Consider the following 21778-nt stretch of genomic DNA (forward strand, 5'->3'; position numbering starts at 1 on the left):
AACATTTCTGCTTAGATCACAAAGCTGTGTATATATTAGGGATCTGAATCGTTTTTGAACGATTAAAATTATCTTCAGATAATTTTAACATCGTCCTAAATCGTTAGAGTGCACGATACAATACAAATGCCCCCGATTTATCATCAGGGGCATTTGTATTGTATCGTTAAATAGGGCACGGGAATTATTTGGGGGAGGGCGGGAAAATCGGCACACCAAAACATCCCCTAAACCCACCCCGACCCTTTAAAACCAATTCCTTACCCTCCCCCACCCTCCTGAACCCCCCCAAAATGTTAAATTACCTGGTGGTCCAGTGGGGGGGTCCCGGCGCGATCTTCCACTCTCGGGCCATCGGCGCCATTTTGGCTGCCACTAATTAAAATGGCGCCAATGGCCCGATAAAAAAAAAACCCCACCCGACCCTTTAAATCGACCCCCCTTAGCCTCCCCCACTCTCCCGACCCTTTTTTTTTAGGGAGGTCTGCGCCACTAAAAAAAAAACCCCACCCAACCCTTTAAATTGACCCCACCCTCCCGACCCCCCCAAAACCTTTTAAAATTACCTGGGGGCCTCAGGGGGCCTCGGGGAGAGATCCAGGGGGGCCTCGGGGAGAGGAGAGATCCAGGGGGGCCTCGGGAAGAGATTTCCCGTTCCCAGGCATCAGCTGTTCTAAAAAAAAATGGCACCGATGCCCCTTTGCCCTTACCATGTGACAGGGTATCCGTGCCATTGGCCGGCCCCTGTCACATGGTAGGAGCACTGGATGGCCGGCGCCATCTGATTAATGTTTACTCATACCATGCCACTTATTATATTATAGACTTCTATCATAAATCCCTTCAGTTGTCTCTTCTCTATGTTGAAGAGACCTAATCTTTTAGTCTTTCCTCATAGTGGAATTGTTCCACCCCCTTTATAATTCTGATTGCCCTTCTCTGTACCTTTTCTAATTCTACTATTTCACACAGTATTCATGATGCAGTCACAGCATGGAGTGATACAGAGGCATTATGATATTCCAATTTTATTTTATTCTCAATTCCTTTCCTAATAATTCTTAGAATTCTATTTGCTTTCTTGGCTCTGCTGCACACTGAGCAGAAAATGTCAATGTATCATCAGTGATGACATCTAGTTCCCATTTCTGAAAGGAGACTCCTAATGTAGAACCTTGCATTGTGTGGATATACATGCCCAGTTTCTCAGTTTTGCAAAGCCCTGTTACAGTTTCTCACAATCCTCTTATGATTTAACAACCTTAAATAATTTTGTGTCTTCCACAAATTTAATCACATCATTCATTGTTCCCATTTCCAGGTCTTTTATAAATATATTAAAAAGCAGTGATCCCAGAACAGATTCTTGCGGCACTCCACTATTTACCTTTCTCCATTGAGAAAATTAACCATTTAGATCATACTCTTGATTTCTGTCATTTAACCTGTTCCCAATCCACAACAGGACACTGTGCCCTATTTCATGACTTTCTAATTTCTTAAGAAGTCTTTCATGAATTACTTTATCAAATGTTTTCTGGAAATCCAAATACACTGTATCAACGGCTCACCTTTATCCACATTTTTATTTATTCCCTCCAAAAAATGTAGCAGATTAACGAGGTAAGACTTCCATTGGCTAAATCCATGTTAGCTTTGTTCAATTATACTATGCCTATCAATAATTTAGGAATTTTCTTCTTTATGATAGTTTCTACCAGATTCACTGGTCTGTATTTTCTATATCACCCATTAATCCCCTTTTAAAAATTGGCATTACATTGGCAACCCTCCAGTCTTCAGTTGCCATAGACAAAGCTACAGAATGTTTACAAATTTCCAATAGCAGGTCTACAGTTTCATTTCTCATTTATTTCAACATGCTGTGATGTATACCATCTGGTCCTGGTGCTTTGCTACTCATTAGTTTGTTAATTTGCCCTATTACATCTTATAGGTACACTGAGATTTGTTTCAGTTCTGCTGAATAATCACCATTGAATATCATTTCTTGTTACGCATCCCGTCCTTCCCCGGCCCACGCACGGGCCTGCTCACCTCCATGGTTCCACTGCAGGTCCCGGGTCGGTCTCCCTAGCGGCAGCTGCAAGCGCTTCCAGGCCTCAGCATCCTGCAGCTGTGGCAGTCCCCGGGCCTTCCACTGCACACCAGGCCTCATGCCAGAGCTCGGCATCCTCGGCTGTGTTGGCCATGCCCCTAAGCGTGTGCGCGTGGACCGCCCGGCCTCTTGTAGGGCCAAGGGTGGGTCCTAGCTCTGCAGCATGCCCTGATTGATTCCCTGTTATAAGGAAGTCCCTGCTTGTACTTCCTTGCCTTGGCAATCGGGTCGGCATGTAAGCTAGATTGTCACTGCGTTTGTATCTTGTTCCAGTCTTGTTCCAAGTCTCCTTCCAGGATCCTTCTGTTCCAGTTCTGTTCCTGCCTTGTTCCTGCTTCCTAGTACTCCAGCGTCCTTCTGTTCCTGTTCATCTGTCCGTCTCCCTATGTGGTACCTCTGGACTGTCTTACTGGTACTGACCTCGGCTTGTTCCTTGACCTGCTTGTCTACTGCCTGCCTTCTGACTCCAGTCTGCTCCTCGACTTGCCTGCCTGCTGCCTGCCTTCTGACTCCAGTCTGTTCCTCGACCTGCCTGCTGCCTGCCTTCTGACCGCGGCCTGCCTGTGACCTCATCTGACCTCTGGAACCTGACCTCTGCTTTGCTGACTACTTCTTGGACTGACCCCTGGACTCTGACCTTTGCTTGCTTGACCACGTCTCTAGATTATGGCTCTGTTCCTAGCCTTGTCATCAACTACACTATTCTGGTCCTCCTTGTTCCATCTGACCTCCAGTCTCGAACCTGACCGCGCTCCCCTTATGTCTGTGGGCATGCTGGACTTCCATCCTTCCAGGAGACCCTGTGAGGCCCACCTAAGTCCAAGCGGCCCGGGCCCCTTCGGGCTCCTCCCGGGGGGACCGCGGGCTTCCAGTGGTGAAGCTCTTCCTAGCCTCTGTCTCCTCCAGTACTCCGCCCCTGGGGGCAGTTGCTTCCTGGTCCCTACCAGGAGGCAGTTCTCCACTGCCTCAGGACAAGGGTCCACCCCCGAGCGCAACATTTCTGGCAGGGTTATCTTTCTTACATCTTTCTCAATGAAGACCAAAGCAAATAATTCATTTACTCTCTGCTATGGCTTTGTCATCACTAAGTGCCCATTTTACCCCTTGATCATCTTATGGTCCAATTGACTCTTTCACAGGCTTTCTACATTGAATGTACCTGAAAAAGGTTTTATTATGAGTTTTTGCTTCCATGGCAAGCTTCTTTTCAAAATTTCTCTTTTTTCCTTCCTTAACAAAGCTTTGCATCTAACTTGCTAGTGCTTATGCTGTTTCATATTTTCTTCATTCAGATTCATTTTCCATGTCTTGAAAAATGTTCTTTTAACCATTACAGCCTCTCTCACCTGACCTTTTAATCAGGCCTAGAGTCATTTAGCCTTCCTCCACCTTTTCAAATGTGTGGAATGCATCTGGTCTGGGCTTCCTTCACATGGTATTTTTTAAACAAAGTCTATGCCTGATATAAACTCTTAACATTTGCAGCTACTCTTTTCAGTTTCTTTCTAATCATTTTCCTCATTTTACCACAGTTACTGTTTGAAAATTAAATGCTGTCACAGTAGATTTCTTTAGTGTCCTCCTTCCAGTTATTAAGTGAAATTTGATAATGTTGTGATTACTATTATCAAGTGACTCCAACACTGTTACCTCTTAAAACCAAATCCTGTGTTCCATTAAGAATTAGGCTTCCCCTCTTTTGATTCTTGTACCATCTGCTCCATGAGCAGCCATTTATTTAATCTAGAACTTTATCTCTCCTACATGTCCTGATGTGACAGTCACCCAGTCAATACTGGGGTAAGTCAAATCACCTATTATTACTATGCTGCTGATTTTTTAAGCTTCCCTAATTTCTTTTAACATTTCATTGTCTGCTAGTTCATTTTGGCCAGGTAGATGGTAATGCATTTCTATTGTATTCCCCTTTTCACCTGGAATTTGTATTGATAAATTCAACATTGTATTTTGTTTCTTGCAGAGCTTTTATCCTGTTTGACTCAACGCCCTCTTTAATATATAGGGCAAACCCCTCCACCAATTTGATGTATCATGTTCATTTCATTATAATCTATACCCAGCTATCACAGTGACCCATCCCAATCTCCCTCTTCCAGGTCTGTAAGATGCCAATTATATCTACCACTTCATCCAGTGCTATTCACTCTAACTCTCCCATCTTAAATTTTAGACTTCTAGCATATTATACAGACATTTCAAAGTATGTTTTTTGTTTCTATTAAGAACCTGCTTATTAGTTGGCAGGTTGTTAGAATCTTTCTGCTCTGTCTGTGCTTTTGTTAAAGGTACCATGTCCATTTTAGCATTTATTGCAACCTCTCTACCAGGATGCCCAACTTTCCATGTTTTCTTAGTATCCTGCAAAGATACATCAATCTGAACCATGTGCTTCTGAGTGACTGTCTGTTTCCCCCATCATCTAGTTTAATTGCTGTGCTATCTCCTTTTTAAAGGTTAGATCCAGCATTCTGGATCCACTCTGGTTAAGGTGGAGCCCATCCTTTGGGAGAAGGCCCTCCCTTCCATAAATGATGCCCAGTTCATAATAGGGGTGTGTACGGAAAACAATTCATTTTTCTTTTTTGGTTCATTTTTGGGAGTTTTTTTCCCCATGAATTTTGGTTTACTGAATGATTGATTCATTTCATTCTTGTGAAAAAAAAAAAAGAATCAAACTTAAAAAAAGGACATAAACAAAAACGGGGTCACCTGTCCCTCCCTATACCCACCTGGAAATATGCCATGACTAAGATCCCCCCTGGCCCCGACTTACCCATTCTGGTAGTGATCTGCCTGTGAAGCTTAAGCCCAAGCCAAAGCCTTAGGTTTGAATAGGCTGAGGACATGGAAGAGCAATGCTGCCAGTGTTGGGCCAGGGTTCAGGTAGAGGCCCCGATATTAGAACCTGAGATTTGGGCAGAGCCTACTGCATTGGGCCTGGGTCCAGGCTCTGGTCTATGCTAAGGCCCAGGTATCGGGACCAATCCCCTGGGCAAGGCCCTGGTGACAAGGTTGGGTCCAGGTTGAGGCCCTGGCTTCAGTACCTGGCCTGTTTGCCAAGCCGTGCCATCAGGCCTGGGCCCAGACTTTGGCCTAATCCGAAGACCAGGTGTGACCTGGCCTCAGGGATGTGCTCTGGAGTTAGACTTGGATCCGGATCAAGACAGCAGCATCAGAATTCTAGCAATGGCATCTAGACTGGGTCTGATTAGAGAGCCAGATATCAGGACCCGGACTTGCCACTTCCACGGATAACTGATGGATTAGTTAAGTGATTGTTGAAGTGGGTGCTTAGGTCTCAGCTAAGAACCCAGCATCAGCCCGGGCCTACCCCAATACCCAGGCATCATGCTCATGCCTAGACCATGGCCATGCTTTGGGCCTCAGCCTATTCCCTAGGCAAGGCCGTGGCTTTGGACCTAGGCTTAAGCTCAATACATTCATTTAAAAATAATGCATCAAATGAGGTTTGTTTCATTTTGGGTAATCTCAATTTGTTTCTGGACCCCTGAATGAAACAAATTTCCCTTGTCGCCTGTTATTAGGGATGTGAATCGTGTCCTCGATCGTCTTAACGATCGATTTCGGCTGGGAGGGGGAGGGAATCGTATTGTTGCTGTTTGGGGGGGTAAAATATCGTGAAAAATCGTTAAAAATCGTTAAAAATCGAAAAATCGAAAAATCGAAAAACCGGCACATTAAAACCCCCTAAAACCCACCCCCGACCCTTTAAATTAAATCCCCCACCAAATAACTTAAATAACCTGCGGGTCCAGCGGCGGTCCGGAACGGGCTCCTGCTCCTGAATCTTGTCGTCTTCAGCCGGCGCCATTTTCCAAAATGGCGCCGAAAAATGGCGGCGGCCATAGACGAAAAAGATTGGACGGCAGGAGGTCCTTCCGGACCCCCACTGGACTTTTGGCAAGTCTCGTGGGGGTCAGGAGGCCCCCCACAAGCTGGCCAAAAGTTCCTGGAGGTCCAGCGGGGGTCAGGGAGCGATTTCCCGCCGCAAATCGTTTTCGTACGGAAAATGGCGCCGGCAGATCGACTGCAGGAGGTCGTTCAGCGAGGCGCCGGAACCCTCGCTGAACGACCTCCTGCAGTCGATCTCCTGCCGGCGCCATTTTCCGTACGAAAACGATTCGCGGCGGGAAATCGCTCCCTGACCCCCGCTGGACCTCCAGGAACTTTTGGCCAGCTTGTGGGGGGCCTCCTGACCCCCACGAGACTTGCCAAAAGTCCAGCGGGGGGCCGGAAGGACCTCCTGCCGTCCAATCTTTTTCGTCTATGGCCGCCGCCATTTTTCGGCGCCATTTTGGAAAATGGCGCCGGCTGAAGACGACAAGATTCAGGAGCAGGAGCCCGTTCCGGACCGCTGCCATTCCGGACCGCCGCTGGACCCGCAGGTTATTTAAGTTATTGGGGGGGGGGGGTTCGGGAGGGTGGGGGATTTAATTTAAAGGGTCGGGGGTGGGTTTTAGGGGGTTTTAGTGTGCCGGCTCACGATTCTAACGATTTATAACGATAAATCGTTAGAATCTGTATTGTATTGTGTTCCATAACGGTTTAAGACGATATTAAAATTATCGGACGATAATTTTAATCGTCCTAAAACGATTCACATCCCTACCTGTTATACGTTCATTTTAAACACATGCACTCCCTTGTTCCAAACAAACATAAACATTTCTTTCTTGAACCATCGATTTATCCATGCATTGAGATTCTGGAGCTCTGACTGCCTTTGGGGTCCTGCACGTGGAACGGAGAACATTTTTGGGAATTGTACCCTAAAGGATCGGGATTTCAATTTATTATCTAAAATGCTAAATGTGGCTTCCAAAACCTCCCTTCTGCACTTTCCTATGTCACTGGTACCTAAATATACCACAACAGCCGACTCCTTCCCAGCACTATCTAAAATTCTAACTATGTGATGTGTTGAGTAGGTGATAGCATATTTGACTGTAGTATAAATAGGGACTTTTGTTTTCAATTTTTATTTTATTTTTCCTTGTTCTGTCAATGTAAAAACACAAAACAAATCAGTGAAAAAATAAATTAGTTGTTAAACAAAGGAGAAAAATCAATGGAAATTGTTTTTTCACTGAATTTCTTTTATAACTATCTTTCTTCAAAGATAGAATATGAGATTGTTTAAAAAATTGTGTTCAGGCAAATTTTGTGTCTCCATTAATGATATCATACTTTATAGATTTGAAGTCTCTTTTAATATTGTAAACTGCCTCAATCTTTTGGAGTGTGAGGTAAACAAATAATGTCACATAAATAAATATCAAAATTCACAGAAAAAATAAAGTAATGAGAGAAAATGAAAGCCCCTATCTTTAAGTCACCTAAAATGTTACTGTCCATGATTATAATAGCATACCCTACTCCACTGTAAAAGTGCATTCCAGTGAATGGGTTTCCTTCTACCTTGATCACAAATCATAAAAATAACAAACCAGAAATTTCCAATAATTAAGTCAATAAATTGTAGCCCCATGGCACAGTGTCAGCAGATTCTCCCATATATTCTTGGGCCATGTTTATTAACAGGGTATGTTTTTTTATTCTAAACTCTTGACAATCATCATAAGAAACCCCTTATGTATTGTGGGTTACCCTACTAGATATTTGATTCTTCTTTATTCTGTTTCCAGTTTGGCAGGAGAGAGCAGAGGAGAAACAGCTCTCTCCGCCAGCTCCTTCTAACATTGTGGAAGAGTTAATCCCACATCGAACTCCTAGGCTAGGCTGCTTCTGTGGCTTTCAAAAGGATTATGCTGAATAACCCAGGGAGTTTCCCTCCTCTCAGGAGTAAGTGCTTCATAAACTGAGAAAGGATCCTCCCAAAGAATGGGAAATTTTATGATCTGGGAAATTCCATGAAATCAGGGTAGAAAACCCATCAGCTCATGTTGAAAGGGTCCTCAATTCACACAGTTTTAATTACCTCTAACTAGCCTGTGAGTGTGAGTATTGAATTTACAATGCTTTTCTCCCAAAGCAATATTCTATTGGAAGGCTTTGCTTTGTGGTTTGAGCAGCAAACTGAAAACCAGAGAAGCCCAGTTCAAATTTTGCTTCTCCCACTTGAGACATTGGGCAAGTCACTTAATCTTCCATTGCCTCAGACATAAATTTAGGGGTAGATCTGAAAAAGTCGGGCGCGCATCCATGTGCATGCGCTACCCAACGTGCACACATGGGACACATGATTTTATAACATGCACGCACCGGTGCGTGCATGTTATAAAATCGGGGGTCGGCACACGCAAGAGGGTGCACATTTGTGCAACCTTCGTGCGCCGACACCCGCGGCCTTCCGCAGTTCTCTCTCAGTCCACTCCAATTTAGGAGCAGCCTGGGAGGGAACTTCCCTATCTCGTATACTAACCTTCCTACCCTTCCCTTAACCTTCCCATCCCCTAGCCCTATCCTAACCCCCCCCCCCCCCCCCCCCCCCCAAATCCTTGCCTTATCATTTGCTTGGGGCAGGAGCAAGTTGCGCATGCAGGCACCCTGCTGGCACGCGCCAGCAGGGTGCCTGCTGTGCCAGGCACCTCTTACCATGCTCCGCCCCGCCCACGTTCCGCCCCGCCCCACTCTGGTCTGACCCCTTCCCTTCCCCGAGGCCCCAGTACTTACACGCTTCCCGGGGATTTACGCGCGTGGCCAGGCCTTTCAAAATTGGCCCGGCACGTGTAAGCCCGGCTACGCACATAAATCTACTGAATTTATGCACGTAAGGTTCTGAAAATTTATCCTTTGGATTTTAAGTCCTCTAGGGCAGGAAGCTACTTTCTTTACCTTATTGTTACTTGCCTTCAGCTCTGATTTGGAAATGTGAGTAATGAAATAAAAAATTGAAAAGCAATAAATGAGCTACTATGCCAAATGTTTGAAGGAACAGCATTCACTAAAAGTACCCTGGACTCTGTACATTTTTCTCTACTATAAATAGACCTTTGTTGGAGCCACACATATTTTCTTCCTTCTGTTTAATGGTAAAAAATGCATGCGTTATCAGTTATGGAGGGAAATTGCGGGTTTAAATGAGAAAATTCTAAATCTGTGTTTGAAGGGATCCACTGAAGAGCTTAGTCAGCCCCATATGGTGAATGATTCACCCTTCTCATTTCCCAAGTTTACTACATCCTATACTCTGCTATGACTACTAAAATCCCCAAGGCTCCCTGGTCTGCACTTTATCCCAGCAGAGATTACAAAAGAGATCAGTAGACAAATGTAATTTGTTTAGCCATTAGGATTGCTTTAATATAGCAGGAAAATTATATTTAATCAATTGATAATTTTGATGACAAAAGAAACTTTGGAGTTAACTTTATATGGTTATTTTTTTTCAAATCAGAATTTAATCGCATAAGTTATCATGCATGATCTTGATTGTCTGAAGTAGTTTTTTAATATTGCTTCTTTGAACCACATTGGCCTTGTTTCTGCTGCTCTGTGTATTGATTTCCACCTAGAAAATGAAGAATAGAATTAGTGAAATGGCAGCAGAAAACATTTTTTCTGGCTTCTGTGCTTGGTTCCTTTATACTTTCTTCCATGTATGAAAATAATTTCTATCTGGACATTTTCTTGAATATTTGATTTCTTTTTGGATGTTAACATGATAAAAGAAATCACTCATTTCTCACATTCACCACCATCATAAATTTTGCTCTTAACTAACTTAGGGGGTCATTTTCTAAAGGGATCGCATGCGAAAAGTCCCTTTTCGCATGAGATACCTAGATCGTGGTGGGTTCTGGGCGGCGTCCATACCGGAAGGGGAGGAGTCGGGGTAGCACCGGGGTAGACGCCATGAAGACATCACTGACTGCGAAAAGGTAAGGAGCCTTATCGCCACCAGGAACGCGCCCAATAGCACTACCTTTCATGGTGGTGCTATTGGTTTGCGAAAGCCGGTAGTGATAGCACCGCGGTGGTGCAATCGCTGCCGGCTTTTGCAGGCCCGCCTCCCACTTCGCCCCCCGCCCCCGGTACTGCGCGATTCACAGAGCCGTGCGATGATAGAAAATCTAGCCCTTAGGAGCTAAAAAAAACCTATGAGTTTTATGGTATTTCTCTGTCTAATATAGTATAATTTAGCTTATGATATTCCTTACTGATTTTTACTATGCTTGCTAGAAATTAGATTTAATGATGTGTGATCATTTCTTATCAGTTCACAGGCCCTTTAACACCAAAATGATTCCAGCAGCTAAGACATTAGCACAGGGACACTTGCAGAAATTAAGAAAATGAAAAACAATAATGAATGATAAAGGTTTGTATTATTTTAGCTCTTTTATGTGCAAATGTTAAAATTACAGCAATATCTAATTATATTTAAATTAGTGATTTACCAGCCTGAAGGCAGGGAGGTGTCTCTGAATGTTAACTGATGTCATTGACAGGGAGAGAAGGCCTCTTCTGAACAGAGTGTAAAACTCCCTTTCCTCTTTTCAGATTCTACATAGACTACTTTCATCTCTCATTGTGTGCTGTAATTTTCATAGTGTTTGCAATAGAAATGTTTCAAGTTCTAACATACCCAAAACACAAGGGGTGTGCATTCGTTCGCTATGAATAGGGAATCTGCAACATATAGGGCCTTATTCATTGTATTCGTGGTGAAGCGAAACGTATCGCGATTCCCATGAATACAACGAATCTCGACGAATAATTCGGCCGCCTAAAGGACCCAATTTAAATAAACCCCCCACCCTCCTGACCCCCCCCCCCAAGACTTACCAAAACTCCCTGGTGGTCCAGCGGGGGGTCCGGGAGCCATCCCCTGCACTCATACCCTCGGCTGCCGGTATCAAAATGGCGCCGATAGCCTTTGACCTACTATGTCACAGGGGCTACTGGTGCCATTGGTCAGCCCCTGTCACTTGGTCACTGGCACCATCTTGTGCTCCTACCATGTGACAGGGGCTGACCAATGGCACCAGTAGACCTTGTGACATAGTAAGGGCAAACAAAGGCTATCGACGCCATTTTGATTACTGGCAGCCGACGGCCTAAGTGCAAGAGATCGCTCTCAGACCCCCGCTGGACCACCAGGAACTTTTAGCAAGTGTTGAGGGACCCTCCTGACCCCCACAAGACTTGCCAAAAGTCCAGTGGGGGTCTGGGAGTGACCTCCTGCACTCCATAGCCTTTGCCAGTATTAAAAATGGCTATCGCTAGCCTTTGCCGGTATTCAAAATGGTGCCGATAGCCTTTGCCCTCACTATGTCACAGGGGCGACGTGCAGGGGATGGCTCCTGGAACCCTCGCTGGACCACCAGGGAGTTTTGGTAAGTCTTCACTAGAAAATGCCACATTGATAAATTTAATTGCTAATTTTCTGCTTTGTTTTTGCTATATTGTGCTAAATAAACAAACATTTTGACATATGTTACTCAGATAAAAATAGAGTTAATTTGAGAACATCAATAACATGCAGGTATGTGGATTTTCAGCCTCCTGACAGTATGCATTTAGTTTCATAGCAGATACAAACCTTTTACCATAAAAATTCCTGTATTTGCTACAGGAACATCGGTATAAAAAAAACTAAAACTAAATAAATAAATAAAAAAGAGAAATTCTGGAGGAACTTTCAAAGGAGTGTGCCAGATGTATATGTACTTTACATTTTCTAAAGTTATAAAGGTAGATGGAGGATCACTAATGCATCTTACTTTCCAAACCCATTTATTTTAGCATTTTAGATTTACCTGCATAACAAACCAGTATAAAAACCATGTATATGGGTGCATTGTGATGAAAACAAATGTCGTTGTGTATAGGCTTTCAAGAATGTGCATAACTTTGCAGCTCAGTGTCTTACTGAAAATTTACCCCAGTAACTCAAATTAGTCAGTATATTGTATAACAGGGATTCTAACGTGAGTGTCCCGGGTCCACTAGGGGATATGCAAAAGGGTGTCAGGGATTCTGACAAAACAATAAAAGCTAACAAACAAAATAAAATATAGCAACTATGTTGGATTGTTTTGCTATTTTATATACAGAAAGTTACTTGTGTTGAGTAATACTGAGGGCGTAGGAGTGACAAAGAGTTTTTACAGCATAGGAGGGGACCTCTCAAACAAAATCATATAGAGACTTGGAAGAATGCTTGAATTGTATCCCACCTTAAACTCAGATTTGGAGAAGGCGAGTAATTAAATCTGAAATCCCAATGCAAATATGAAACCCAAAACACACATTTTTGCAGGTTATTTAATGGAATCTGATGATAATATTAGACATGCATGTTCAAAAGCAGATGAATTATGACATTTGAAGAAGGGTCCTATATTACCATTACCTCTTTGATTCATTTATTTTTTAACAAAATTATTTATTTAAATTTCCCACTATAAAAAGGCAGATATCTCACATAGCATAAAGTGAAAAGGTTATTATTAAAAATAAAATTGAAATGTGAAGCACACTGCTACAAATCCAGTTTTTAAAATCACAATTGAAATATGGAATAAGACAGTACCTTCATAAACAATGGGAGATTTTTGTAATATAAATCTCTACTAAGAACATAGAGCAATTCTTACTCAGTACAAAAACTGCCATTATTATTATTATTGCTAAGTAAAACTTTCAATCCTTACTTTGACCTTTCTGTTGGCATTGGTTACCAACTCCCTGCGAGCACTGGGACTGCTGACCGCACTGGGACTGCTGACCGCACTGCCCTCCATCATTGCCACCCTTGGATGAAATGCTTGACTCTAGAAATTCAAAGCAGAATAGGGTAGGAAGAATGATTTTGACTTGTCTGCTTCAACATGTCATAAAACCAGTAGATGTCACTGCAGGGATTCCCTTCCTGACAGGGACTATAAATGCTACTTCTACAGTATTTGAGCCACATCTGCCTTGAAATGAAGTTTGGGGATTGAACCCAGGTCACTCACACAGTTGTGTGCAGTGATGCCACTGTGTCATTAGGCCAACCCTGGGGCGTTGAGGATATTATTAAATATAAAATATTATTCATGCCGCTTTTGAAAAATGTACCATCTACAAAATTAACACAGAAGTTTTTAAAATATGTCTAAGGAAAACATGTTAAAATAAATTAAAACTTACGACCATAGGCTTGACCTTTCTGTTGGCATGAATCAACTCCAACCTGTGATCCCCCTGTGCTCTGATACGACTGTCCTCCACAACCACTGCCTTTGCCACTTGTGGATGTTTCTGATGTCATAGAATAGAACAGAATAGGAATTGTGAGTCTGTGAAGGTTCGCTATTCTATGCTTGAACATGTCATGCAACTTCATTGAGAAGCAGCTGCATTATTTTCTCTATTTCTAACTTGTTCCTTGGAAGATCTGTTTGCCTCTTGCATTGCAGACCAAGCCAGAATAAGAAGAATGATTTTATGATACTTTAGTCTTCTCTTCTTCTATATATATGATGAATTTGCATTTGTAACTACCTGGAGGTTTTCCTGCATTTTAAAATTGTTTCCATGTTGGCAGAGAATATAAAACACGAGTCCCTCCACAATCTGGTATGCATTAAGCACCCTGAGTCTGTCCAGTAGGCCTCTCTGTTGGTATTCCTTTCACTGGGGGACTATAAATGCTGCTTCCACAGTATTCCAGCCCTGTCTGCCTTGAAATCAAGTTGGGGAACTGAACCCATGCAACCCACATAGCAGTGTGCAGCATTGCCACTTGTCATCAGACCAACCTGGGCCTTTAAAACTATTATTAAATATAAAATATGATTCATGATGCTTGTGAAAAATTTACTGTCTTATCTACAAATCTCACACAGCAATTTTTAAAGGGTTTGTAAGAAAAATTATTAAAATAAAACTTACGACTATAGCCTTGACCTTTCTGTTGGCATGAATCAACTCCAACCTGTGAGCCCCCTGTGCTCTGATTCCATTGTCCTCCACAAGCACTGCCTTTGCCACTTGTGGATGTTTCTGAGGTCATAGAATAGAAGAGAATAGGAAGTGTGAGTCTGTGAAGCTTCGCTATTCTATGCTTGAACATGTAAGTAAGCCTCCCCCTCAAATCCCCCCCAGCATTGCCACTGCTTCGCTTTGGTAGCTAGTATCCCGGATGTATTTAAGTGCTACATATACAGAGCATGCTATATCTGACACAAGGCACAACCAGTATATCCTTGTTAAGTTTATTATGCCTCTGGCTATTTCAGTTCCCAATTTCTCATGACCTTGTTTTATTGTAACTTTTGCTTCTTCTTCAATATTAATGTTATAACTCCCTTGTTACATGTAAACCGATATGTTATGATCTGTATCATGAATGTCGGTATAGAAAAGAGTTAAATAAATTAAATAAATAAATGAAACTTCCTTGAGAACCTGCTGGAGTATTTTCTCTATTTCTAATAGGGATGTACATTCATTTTTTATGAATTAGACAATGTCAACGATATTGTCTAAATCGTAATGGACCGGTTGTGCCAAATTGTTTGCCAAAATTTTGTATTTCGTGATAGTGTGCACTAACGGAGTTACTGTGCACTAAATATCTGTTAGTGCACAGTAATACCAATTAGTGCACACTGTTTTCTAAATAACGAACTCCTCTGAATTGATACTTTTTACTTTTTAAGTTGCATTGTTTTAGTGCGTACTAACATTAGTTACAGCGCACTAACACATACTAGTGCGCTGTAAGATCTATTAGGGTGCACTAACTAAACTGTTAGCGTGCTCTAATGAGCCTTAATGTGCATTAATATCTAACTAGTGCACACTGTCTCGGGCGGTGTACTATGCACTAATGCTGAGAGAGTGCGCACTAACTGGTTGTTAATGCATATTAAGGCTCGTTAGTTCTCACTAATGCACTTTGCTGAAAATTTCCAAACAAAACGAAATTTTTCACGGAGCGGCAGATCCGAAGCCCATCCCGATATCTTTAAATGAAGCACATCCCTAATTTCTAACTTGTTCCTTGGAAGATCTGTTTCTCTCTTGAACTGCAGACCAAACCAGAATAGGAAGAATTATTTTATGATAATTTAGTCTTATCTTCTTCTATATATCTGTTGAATCTGCATTTGTAACTACCAGGAGTTTCCCCTGCATTTTAAAATTGTTTCCATGTTGGTACAGGACATAGAGCATGATTCTCTCCACAAGCTGGTATGCATTAATCAGCGTGTGTCTGTCCAGTAGTGTCACTGTTGGGAATCCTTTCACTGGGGGACTATAAATACTGCTTCCACAATATTCCAGCCCTGTCTGCCTTGAAATCAAGTTGAGGATTGAACCCTGGCAACCCACACAGCAGTGTGCCACATTGCCACTTTTCATTTGACAAACCTGGGTCTTAAAAGCTATTATTAAATATAAAATATGATTTATGCTACTTGTGAAAAATGTATTATTTCTTCTACAAAACTCACACAGCAATTTTGATAGGGTTTGTTAGAAAAATTATTAAAACAAAACTTACGACTATAGCCTTGACCTTTCTCTTGGCATGAATCAACTCCAACCTGTGAGCCCCCTGTGCTCTGATTCCATTGTCCTCCACAAGCACTGCCTTTGCCACTTGTGGATGTTTCTGATGTCATAGAATAGAACAGAATAGGAAGAGTGAGTCTTTGAAGCTTCACTATTCTATGCTTGAACATGTCATGAAAATTCATTCAAATCAGAACCGGAGTATTTTTCTATTTCTAACCCACACAGCAGTGTGCAGCATTGCCACTTGTCATCAGACCAACCTGGGCCTTTAAAACTATTATTAAATATAAAATATGATTCATGATGCTTGTGAAAAATTTACTGTCTTATCTACAAATCTCACACAGCAATTTTTAAAGGGTTTGTAAGAAAAATTATTAAAATAAAACTTACGACTATAGCCTTGACCTTTCTGTTGGCATGAATCAACTCCAATCTGTGAGCCCCCTGTGCTCTGATTCCATTGTCCTCCACAAGCACTGCCTTTGCCACTTGTGGATGTTTCTGAGGTCATAAAATAGAATAGAATAGGAAGTGTGAGTCTGTGAAGCTTCGCTATTCTATGCTTGAACATGTAAGTAGGCCTCCCCCTCAAATCCCCCCCAGCATTGCCACTGCTTCGCTTTGGTAGCTGGTATCCCGGTTGTATTTAAGTGCTACATATACAGAGCACGCTATATCTGACACAAGGCACAACCAGTATATCCTTGTTAAGTTTATTATGCCTCTGGCTATTTCAGTTTCCAATTTCTCATGACCTTGTTTTATTGTAACTTTTGCTTCTTCTTCAGTATTAATGTTATAACTCCCTTGTTACATGTAAACCGATATGTTATGATCTGTATCATGAATGTCGGTATAGAAAAGAGTTAAATAAATTAAATAAATAAATGAAACTTCCTTGAGAACCTGCTGGAGTATTTTCTCTATTTCTAATAGGGATGTACATTCATTTTTTATGAATTAGACAATGTCAACAATATTGTCTAAATCGTAATGGACTGGTTGTGCCAAATTGTTTGCCAAAATTTTGTATTTCGTGATAGTGTGCACTAACGGAGTTACTGTGCACTAAATATCTGTTAGTGCACAGTAATACCAATTAGTGCACACTGTTTTCTAGCTAACGAACTCCTCTGAATTGATACTTTTTACTTTTTAAGTTGCATTGTTTTAGTGCGTACTAACATTAGTTACAGCGCACTAACACATACTAGTGCGCTGTAAGATCTATTAGGGTGCACTAACTAAACTGTTAGCGTGCACTAATGAGCCTTAATGTGCATTAATATCTAACTAGTGCACACTGTCTCGGGCGGTGTACTATGCACTAATGCTGAGAGAGTGCGCACTAACTGGTTGTAAATGCACATTAAGGCTCGTTAGTTCTCACTAATGCACTTTGCTGAAAATTTCCAAACAAAACGAAATTTTCACGGAGCGGCAAATCCGAAGCCCATCCCGATATCTTTAAATGAAGCACATCCCTAATTTCTAACTTGTTCCTTGGAAGATCTGTTTCTCTCTTGAATTGCAGACCAAACCAGAATAAGAAGAATTATTTTATGATAATTTCGTCTTCTCTTCTTCTATATATCTGTTGAATCTGCATTTGTAACTACCAGGAGTTTCCCCTGCATTTTAAATTTTTTTCCATGTTGGTACTGGACATAGGGCATGATTCTCTCCACAAGCTGGTATGCATTAATCAGCGTGCATCTGTCCAGTAGTGTCACTGTTGGGAATCCTTTCACTGGGGGACTATAAATACTGCTTTCACAATATTCCAGCCCTGTCTGCCTTGAAATCAAGTTGAGGAATTGAACCCTGGCAACCCACACAGCAGTGTGCCGCATTGCCACTTTTCATTTGACAAACCTGGGTCTTAAAAGCTATTATTAAATATAAAATATGATTTATGCTCCTTGTGAAAAATGTATTATTTCTTCTACAAAACTCACACAGCAATTTTGATAGGGTTTGTTAGAAAAATTATTAAAACAAAACTTACGACTATAGCCTTGACCTTTCTCTTGGCATGAATCAACTCCAACCTGTGAGCCCCCTGTGCTCTGATTCCATTGTCCTCCACAAGCACTGCCTTTGCCACTTGTGGATGTTTCTGATGTCATAGAATAGAACAGAATAGGAAGAGTGAGTCTTTGAAGCTTCACTATTCTATGCTTGAACATGTCATGAAAATTCATTCAAATCAGAACCAGAGTATTTTTCTATTTCTAACCCACACAGCAGTGTGCAGCATTGCCACTTGTCATCAGACCAACCTGGGCCTTTAAAACTATTATTAAATATAAAATATGATTCATGATGCTTGTGAAAAATTTACTGTCTTATCTACAAATCTCACACAGCAATTTTTAAAGGGTTTGTAAGAAAAATTATTAAAATAAAACTTACGACTATAGCCTTGACCTTTCTGTTGGCATGAATCAACTCCAATCTGTGAGCCCCCTGTGCTCTGATTCCATTGTCCTCCACAAGCACTGCCTTTGCCACTTGTGGATGTTTCTGATGTCATAGAATAGAACAGAATAGGAAGTGTGAGTCTGTGAAGCTTCACTTTTCTATGCTTGAATATATCCTGAACCTTCATTCAAAACCAACTGGAGTTTCACATCTATTTTTAACTTGTTTCTTAGAAGATGTTTTTTTGTTTTACATTGCAGAAAAAATCAAAATAAGAATTATTTTATGTAGGATACTTTAGTCTTGTCTGCTTCATCATATCATTAACTTCCATTTGTAACTACCTGGAATTTACTTTGCATTTTACAATTGTTTCCATGTTGTGCAGATATCACAACAAATATCTATGGCCAGAGGATATACATCATAATTCTCTCCAAAACTGGTATGCAAGCACCATGAAACTGAAGAGTATGTTAATGTATTTCTGTGATAGTTAGTACTCTCTTCCTCTAGGGGCCTGTAAATGCTATTTCTTCAGTATTCCAGCTCTTTCTGCTTAAGAAGTTAAAGCCAAGTTGGGGTTTGAACCAGTGTCTCCCTCACAACAGTGTTTTGCTCAGCTACTGGTTCAGGTGAACCCTAGGCAGTGGCATTGCTGCAGAGAAGCAAGGAAAGGGAAGTGCCCCTTCAAAAACTATGACTTAACCCCTTTGGCTACCACGTCCTTCAGTGATGACTTGGAGGAGAGGGCAGGGCTGGGAATAAGCAGGACAATTGGTCTGAGCCCCAAGCCTCAGAAGACTCCATGTTCTGTCCATTGTGAATCTGAAGGCAGCAGAATCCAAGCAGCAGCTAAATGCAGGCTGGTGCCACAGGGAAATGAAAGAGTATTATCATATGGTGAATTGTAAGGGGGAAATATGCTACCTCTCCTCTGCAAACACTGGGGAGAGGACTTTTGTGAATGCAGAATGTGTGTTACAGAACTGGAGGTTTAGTATTTATATTGAAATCAATCCCATCCTATATAGACTCCAGTGTGTAGCAGTGTCAGTGGGTCATCAGGCCAGTCCAAGATCTGGTAGGATACTATTAAGCATCATGCAGCTTGAAGAAAATGGGGTGAAATAAAAATGAGAAAAACACAACTTTCATCTGATTAAAACTTTTTCATCTTTTCAGAATACACTGTCTAAAAAGCAGTTTCTAAGGAAAAATTATTGAAATGAATTTAAACTTACGGCCATAGCTTTGATCTTTCTGTTGGCACGAATCAATCACAACCTGTGAGCCCCCTGTGCTCTGACTCCATTGTCCTCCACAACCACTGCCCTTGCCACTTGTGGACGTTTCTGATATTGAATGGAACAGAATAGGAAGTTTGTCTGTGATGTTTGATATTCTCTGCTTAAATATGTCATGAAACTTCAAAAAATATCAAATTGATGTTTCCCCTATGTTTAACTTGTTTCTATGTAATCAAGCCATCATTGCTACATTTATTGGCTAAAAGCTAAAAACCACAATTCTCTTTGCAATCTGAATTGATACAATAGAGTGATGATTGTGGCTCCCTTCCTTCCAGGTACTGTAAATGCTGCCTCTGAGCATTCCCAGTTGAAGCTGTTTTGAGGAGCTGAACTCAGGCCTATAACATAGCAGGGTGCCACCCTACCACTGTGTCACTAGAACAATTCAGGATCAGAAGGTATTTCATATTAAAATTCTATGAAATTTAATAAACTCATTGTATCAATAACAGAATCAACTTTCATTGTATTAATCATTATCAATGCTTATGCATACAATCATCTTCAAAGAACATTTAAGAGTTTTAGAAAAATTATTATAATTAAAACTTATGACCATAGCCTTGACATTTCTGTTGGCATGAGTCAACTCCAGTCTGTAAGCCCCCTGTGTTCTGATTCCACTGTCCACCACAATTATTGACTTTGCCACTTGTGGGTGTTTCTGATGACAGAGAGTAGAACAGAAGAATTGTGATTCTTTGAAAATTTGCTATTATCTGCTGGAACATACCTTCATTCGTTACTGCAAGGAGATTTTTTCCAAATGTTAAATATTTCCTAGGTAGCCAAGCCATCATATCTACAATCCTTGGTCTGAAACCACATACCACTACTCCTTCTGGAAACTGGTCTACACATACTATGAACCTGGCCAGTAAGAGTAACAGTTATTCTCCCAGTGAAGGATAAAGGCCCAGGCAGGTAAGCTTCCATTTTAGATATGAATGTAAGGCTGCAAAGATGGTATCAACAAGAATGTTCAGATTTCCTGGACCTTGGGATGATGATTCAAGAACTCCTGAGCATAGACGGTAGTCTACCATCAATGCTGGAACAGGCTGGCAAGCCTACTGAGCACAGCTATAGACTTGGACCATCAAGAATGGGTGAACAATGCCCCAAGGTAACTAAATATACTCACGTAAGTCAATTCTTAAAGAGAAATTAAAAGGGGCAACATCTGGAAAACTGTGAATCCCTATTGTCACTGGGCAAACCCCAGGTCAGGAAGGACATCCTTAAAATAAAATGCAACCTCTTTATGTTAAGGAAAAATTAATGAAATCACAGTGCCAATAACAGAATCAACATTCCTTGCATTATACTGAAATAGAACTTACGATCAAAGGCTTTCACTTGGCATGAGTCATTGCCTTGGTCCTGTTGGCATGTTGTCTTCTGATTGCACTGTCTTCCACCTTTGGCAGACATGACTGTTTCTGTCTATGTTGAGCAGTATGGAATAGGAAGAGTGATTCTGTGAGGCTTTAGTCTTGTCTTCAAGAACTTGCCTTTTTATACTCAAGAACTGTTCTTCCCTGTGTCAAATGGACATCACGTGTGCCTTGTTGGAGCTCTTGAAAAGCAAATAGGAATTAAGCATCACTCATATAATTAGAGCTCATTCTCTAATTATTTTCTGTGCTAAAGGAGGATATCACTAAGTGTAATTTCTTGCTCAGATTATTTAAAATGACAGAGTGTCATGATACATTTCTAAATTGTACCTTGTAACTTTTATAGAATGAATCATTTTCCAAATTTAGTCTAATGAAAACAGTACATTTTTTTCTAATTAAAAAAGCAGGCCAAATCAGAGATGTAGGGCAAGAATGAAACAGGATTCTAGAACAGGGGTTCCAGCTGCTAACTTTAATCCTTTCTTTCAATAGCTCATCATGTAGAGTGATTGGATTACATTATGAAGTGTACGTTTGATTTGTGCAAGTCCTGTCATCTACCCTGTTATAATATCATGCTTTTCTACTGTGGGAGTATAAAATTAGGAGATACACAAAAGTAATGAAATGAGAATTAATGTAGTAATATGGATGTAGAAGGAGCAGGAAAATATATAGGCTCCCCTTTAAAATGCTTTGCATCCTTGCTCACTTAAAAGTTATATTGTATGGACTGGAACTTGTCATCATCACAATTCTATAGTCTGTCCTGTGGAGTTCCGCAGGGTTTCATACTTTCTCCCACTTTATTGCCTTCATTGGCTGCTCTTATTCAGAGTTTAGGCTATTCTTGCTTTTAATATTCTGATGACGTACAGATAAATGTGTGTATTGATTCTATTTTGGCTGACAGTATTGTAAAATTCATTCATTGTCTTTCAGAAGTAGCTAACTGGATTCATACCTCCAAATTAAAAGTAAATCCTGGGGAATTGAAA

General features: G+C 41.2%; 1 protein-coding gene across 2 annotated transcripts in view; it reads right to left on the reverse strand.

Annotated features, from left to right (window-relative positions):
• LOC115095532 (loricrin-like) overlaps positions 1–21778 on the reverse strand; it is a 75704-nt gene that overhangs the window by 17263 nt on the left and 36663 nt on the right. Inside the window, exons 7-15 of one of the 2 annotated variants that reach the window (XM_029609377.1) lie at positions 19931–19939; positions 18056–18166; positions 17649–17759; positions 16031–16141; positions 15624–15734; positions 14006–14116; positions 13262–13372; positions 12781–12900; positions 9426–9632 (exon numbers count right to left, since the gene is read on the reverse strand). In XM_029609377.1, coding sequence (XP_029465237.1) covers positions 9571–9632; positions 12781–12900; positions 13262–13372; positions 14006–14116; positions 15624–15734; positions 16031–16141; positions 17649–17759; positions 18056–18166; positions 19931–19939 — 857 coding nt within the window. In that variant the 3' untranslated portion in view covers positions 9426–9570. Of the gene's footprint in view, positions 1–9425; positions 9633–12780; positions 12901–13261; positions 13373–14005; positions 14117–15623; positions 15735–16030; positions 16142–17648; positions 17760–18055; positions 18167–19930; positions 19940–21778 lie in introns of those variants that run through there. The other variant, XM_029609376.1, reaches the window with a different exon arrangement.

This window comes from Rhinatrema bivittatum, chromosome 7 (assembly GCF_901001135.1).
Source record: "Rhinatrema bivittatum chromosome 7, aRhiBiv1.1, whole genome shotgun sequence".
NCBI lineage: Eukaryota > Metazoa > Chordata > Amphibia > Gymnophiona > Rhinatrematidae > Rhinatrema > Rhinatrema bivittatum.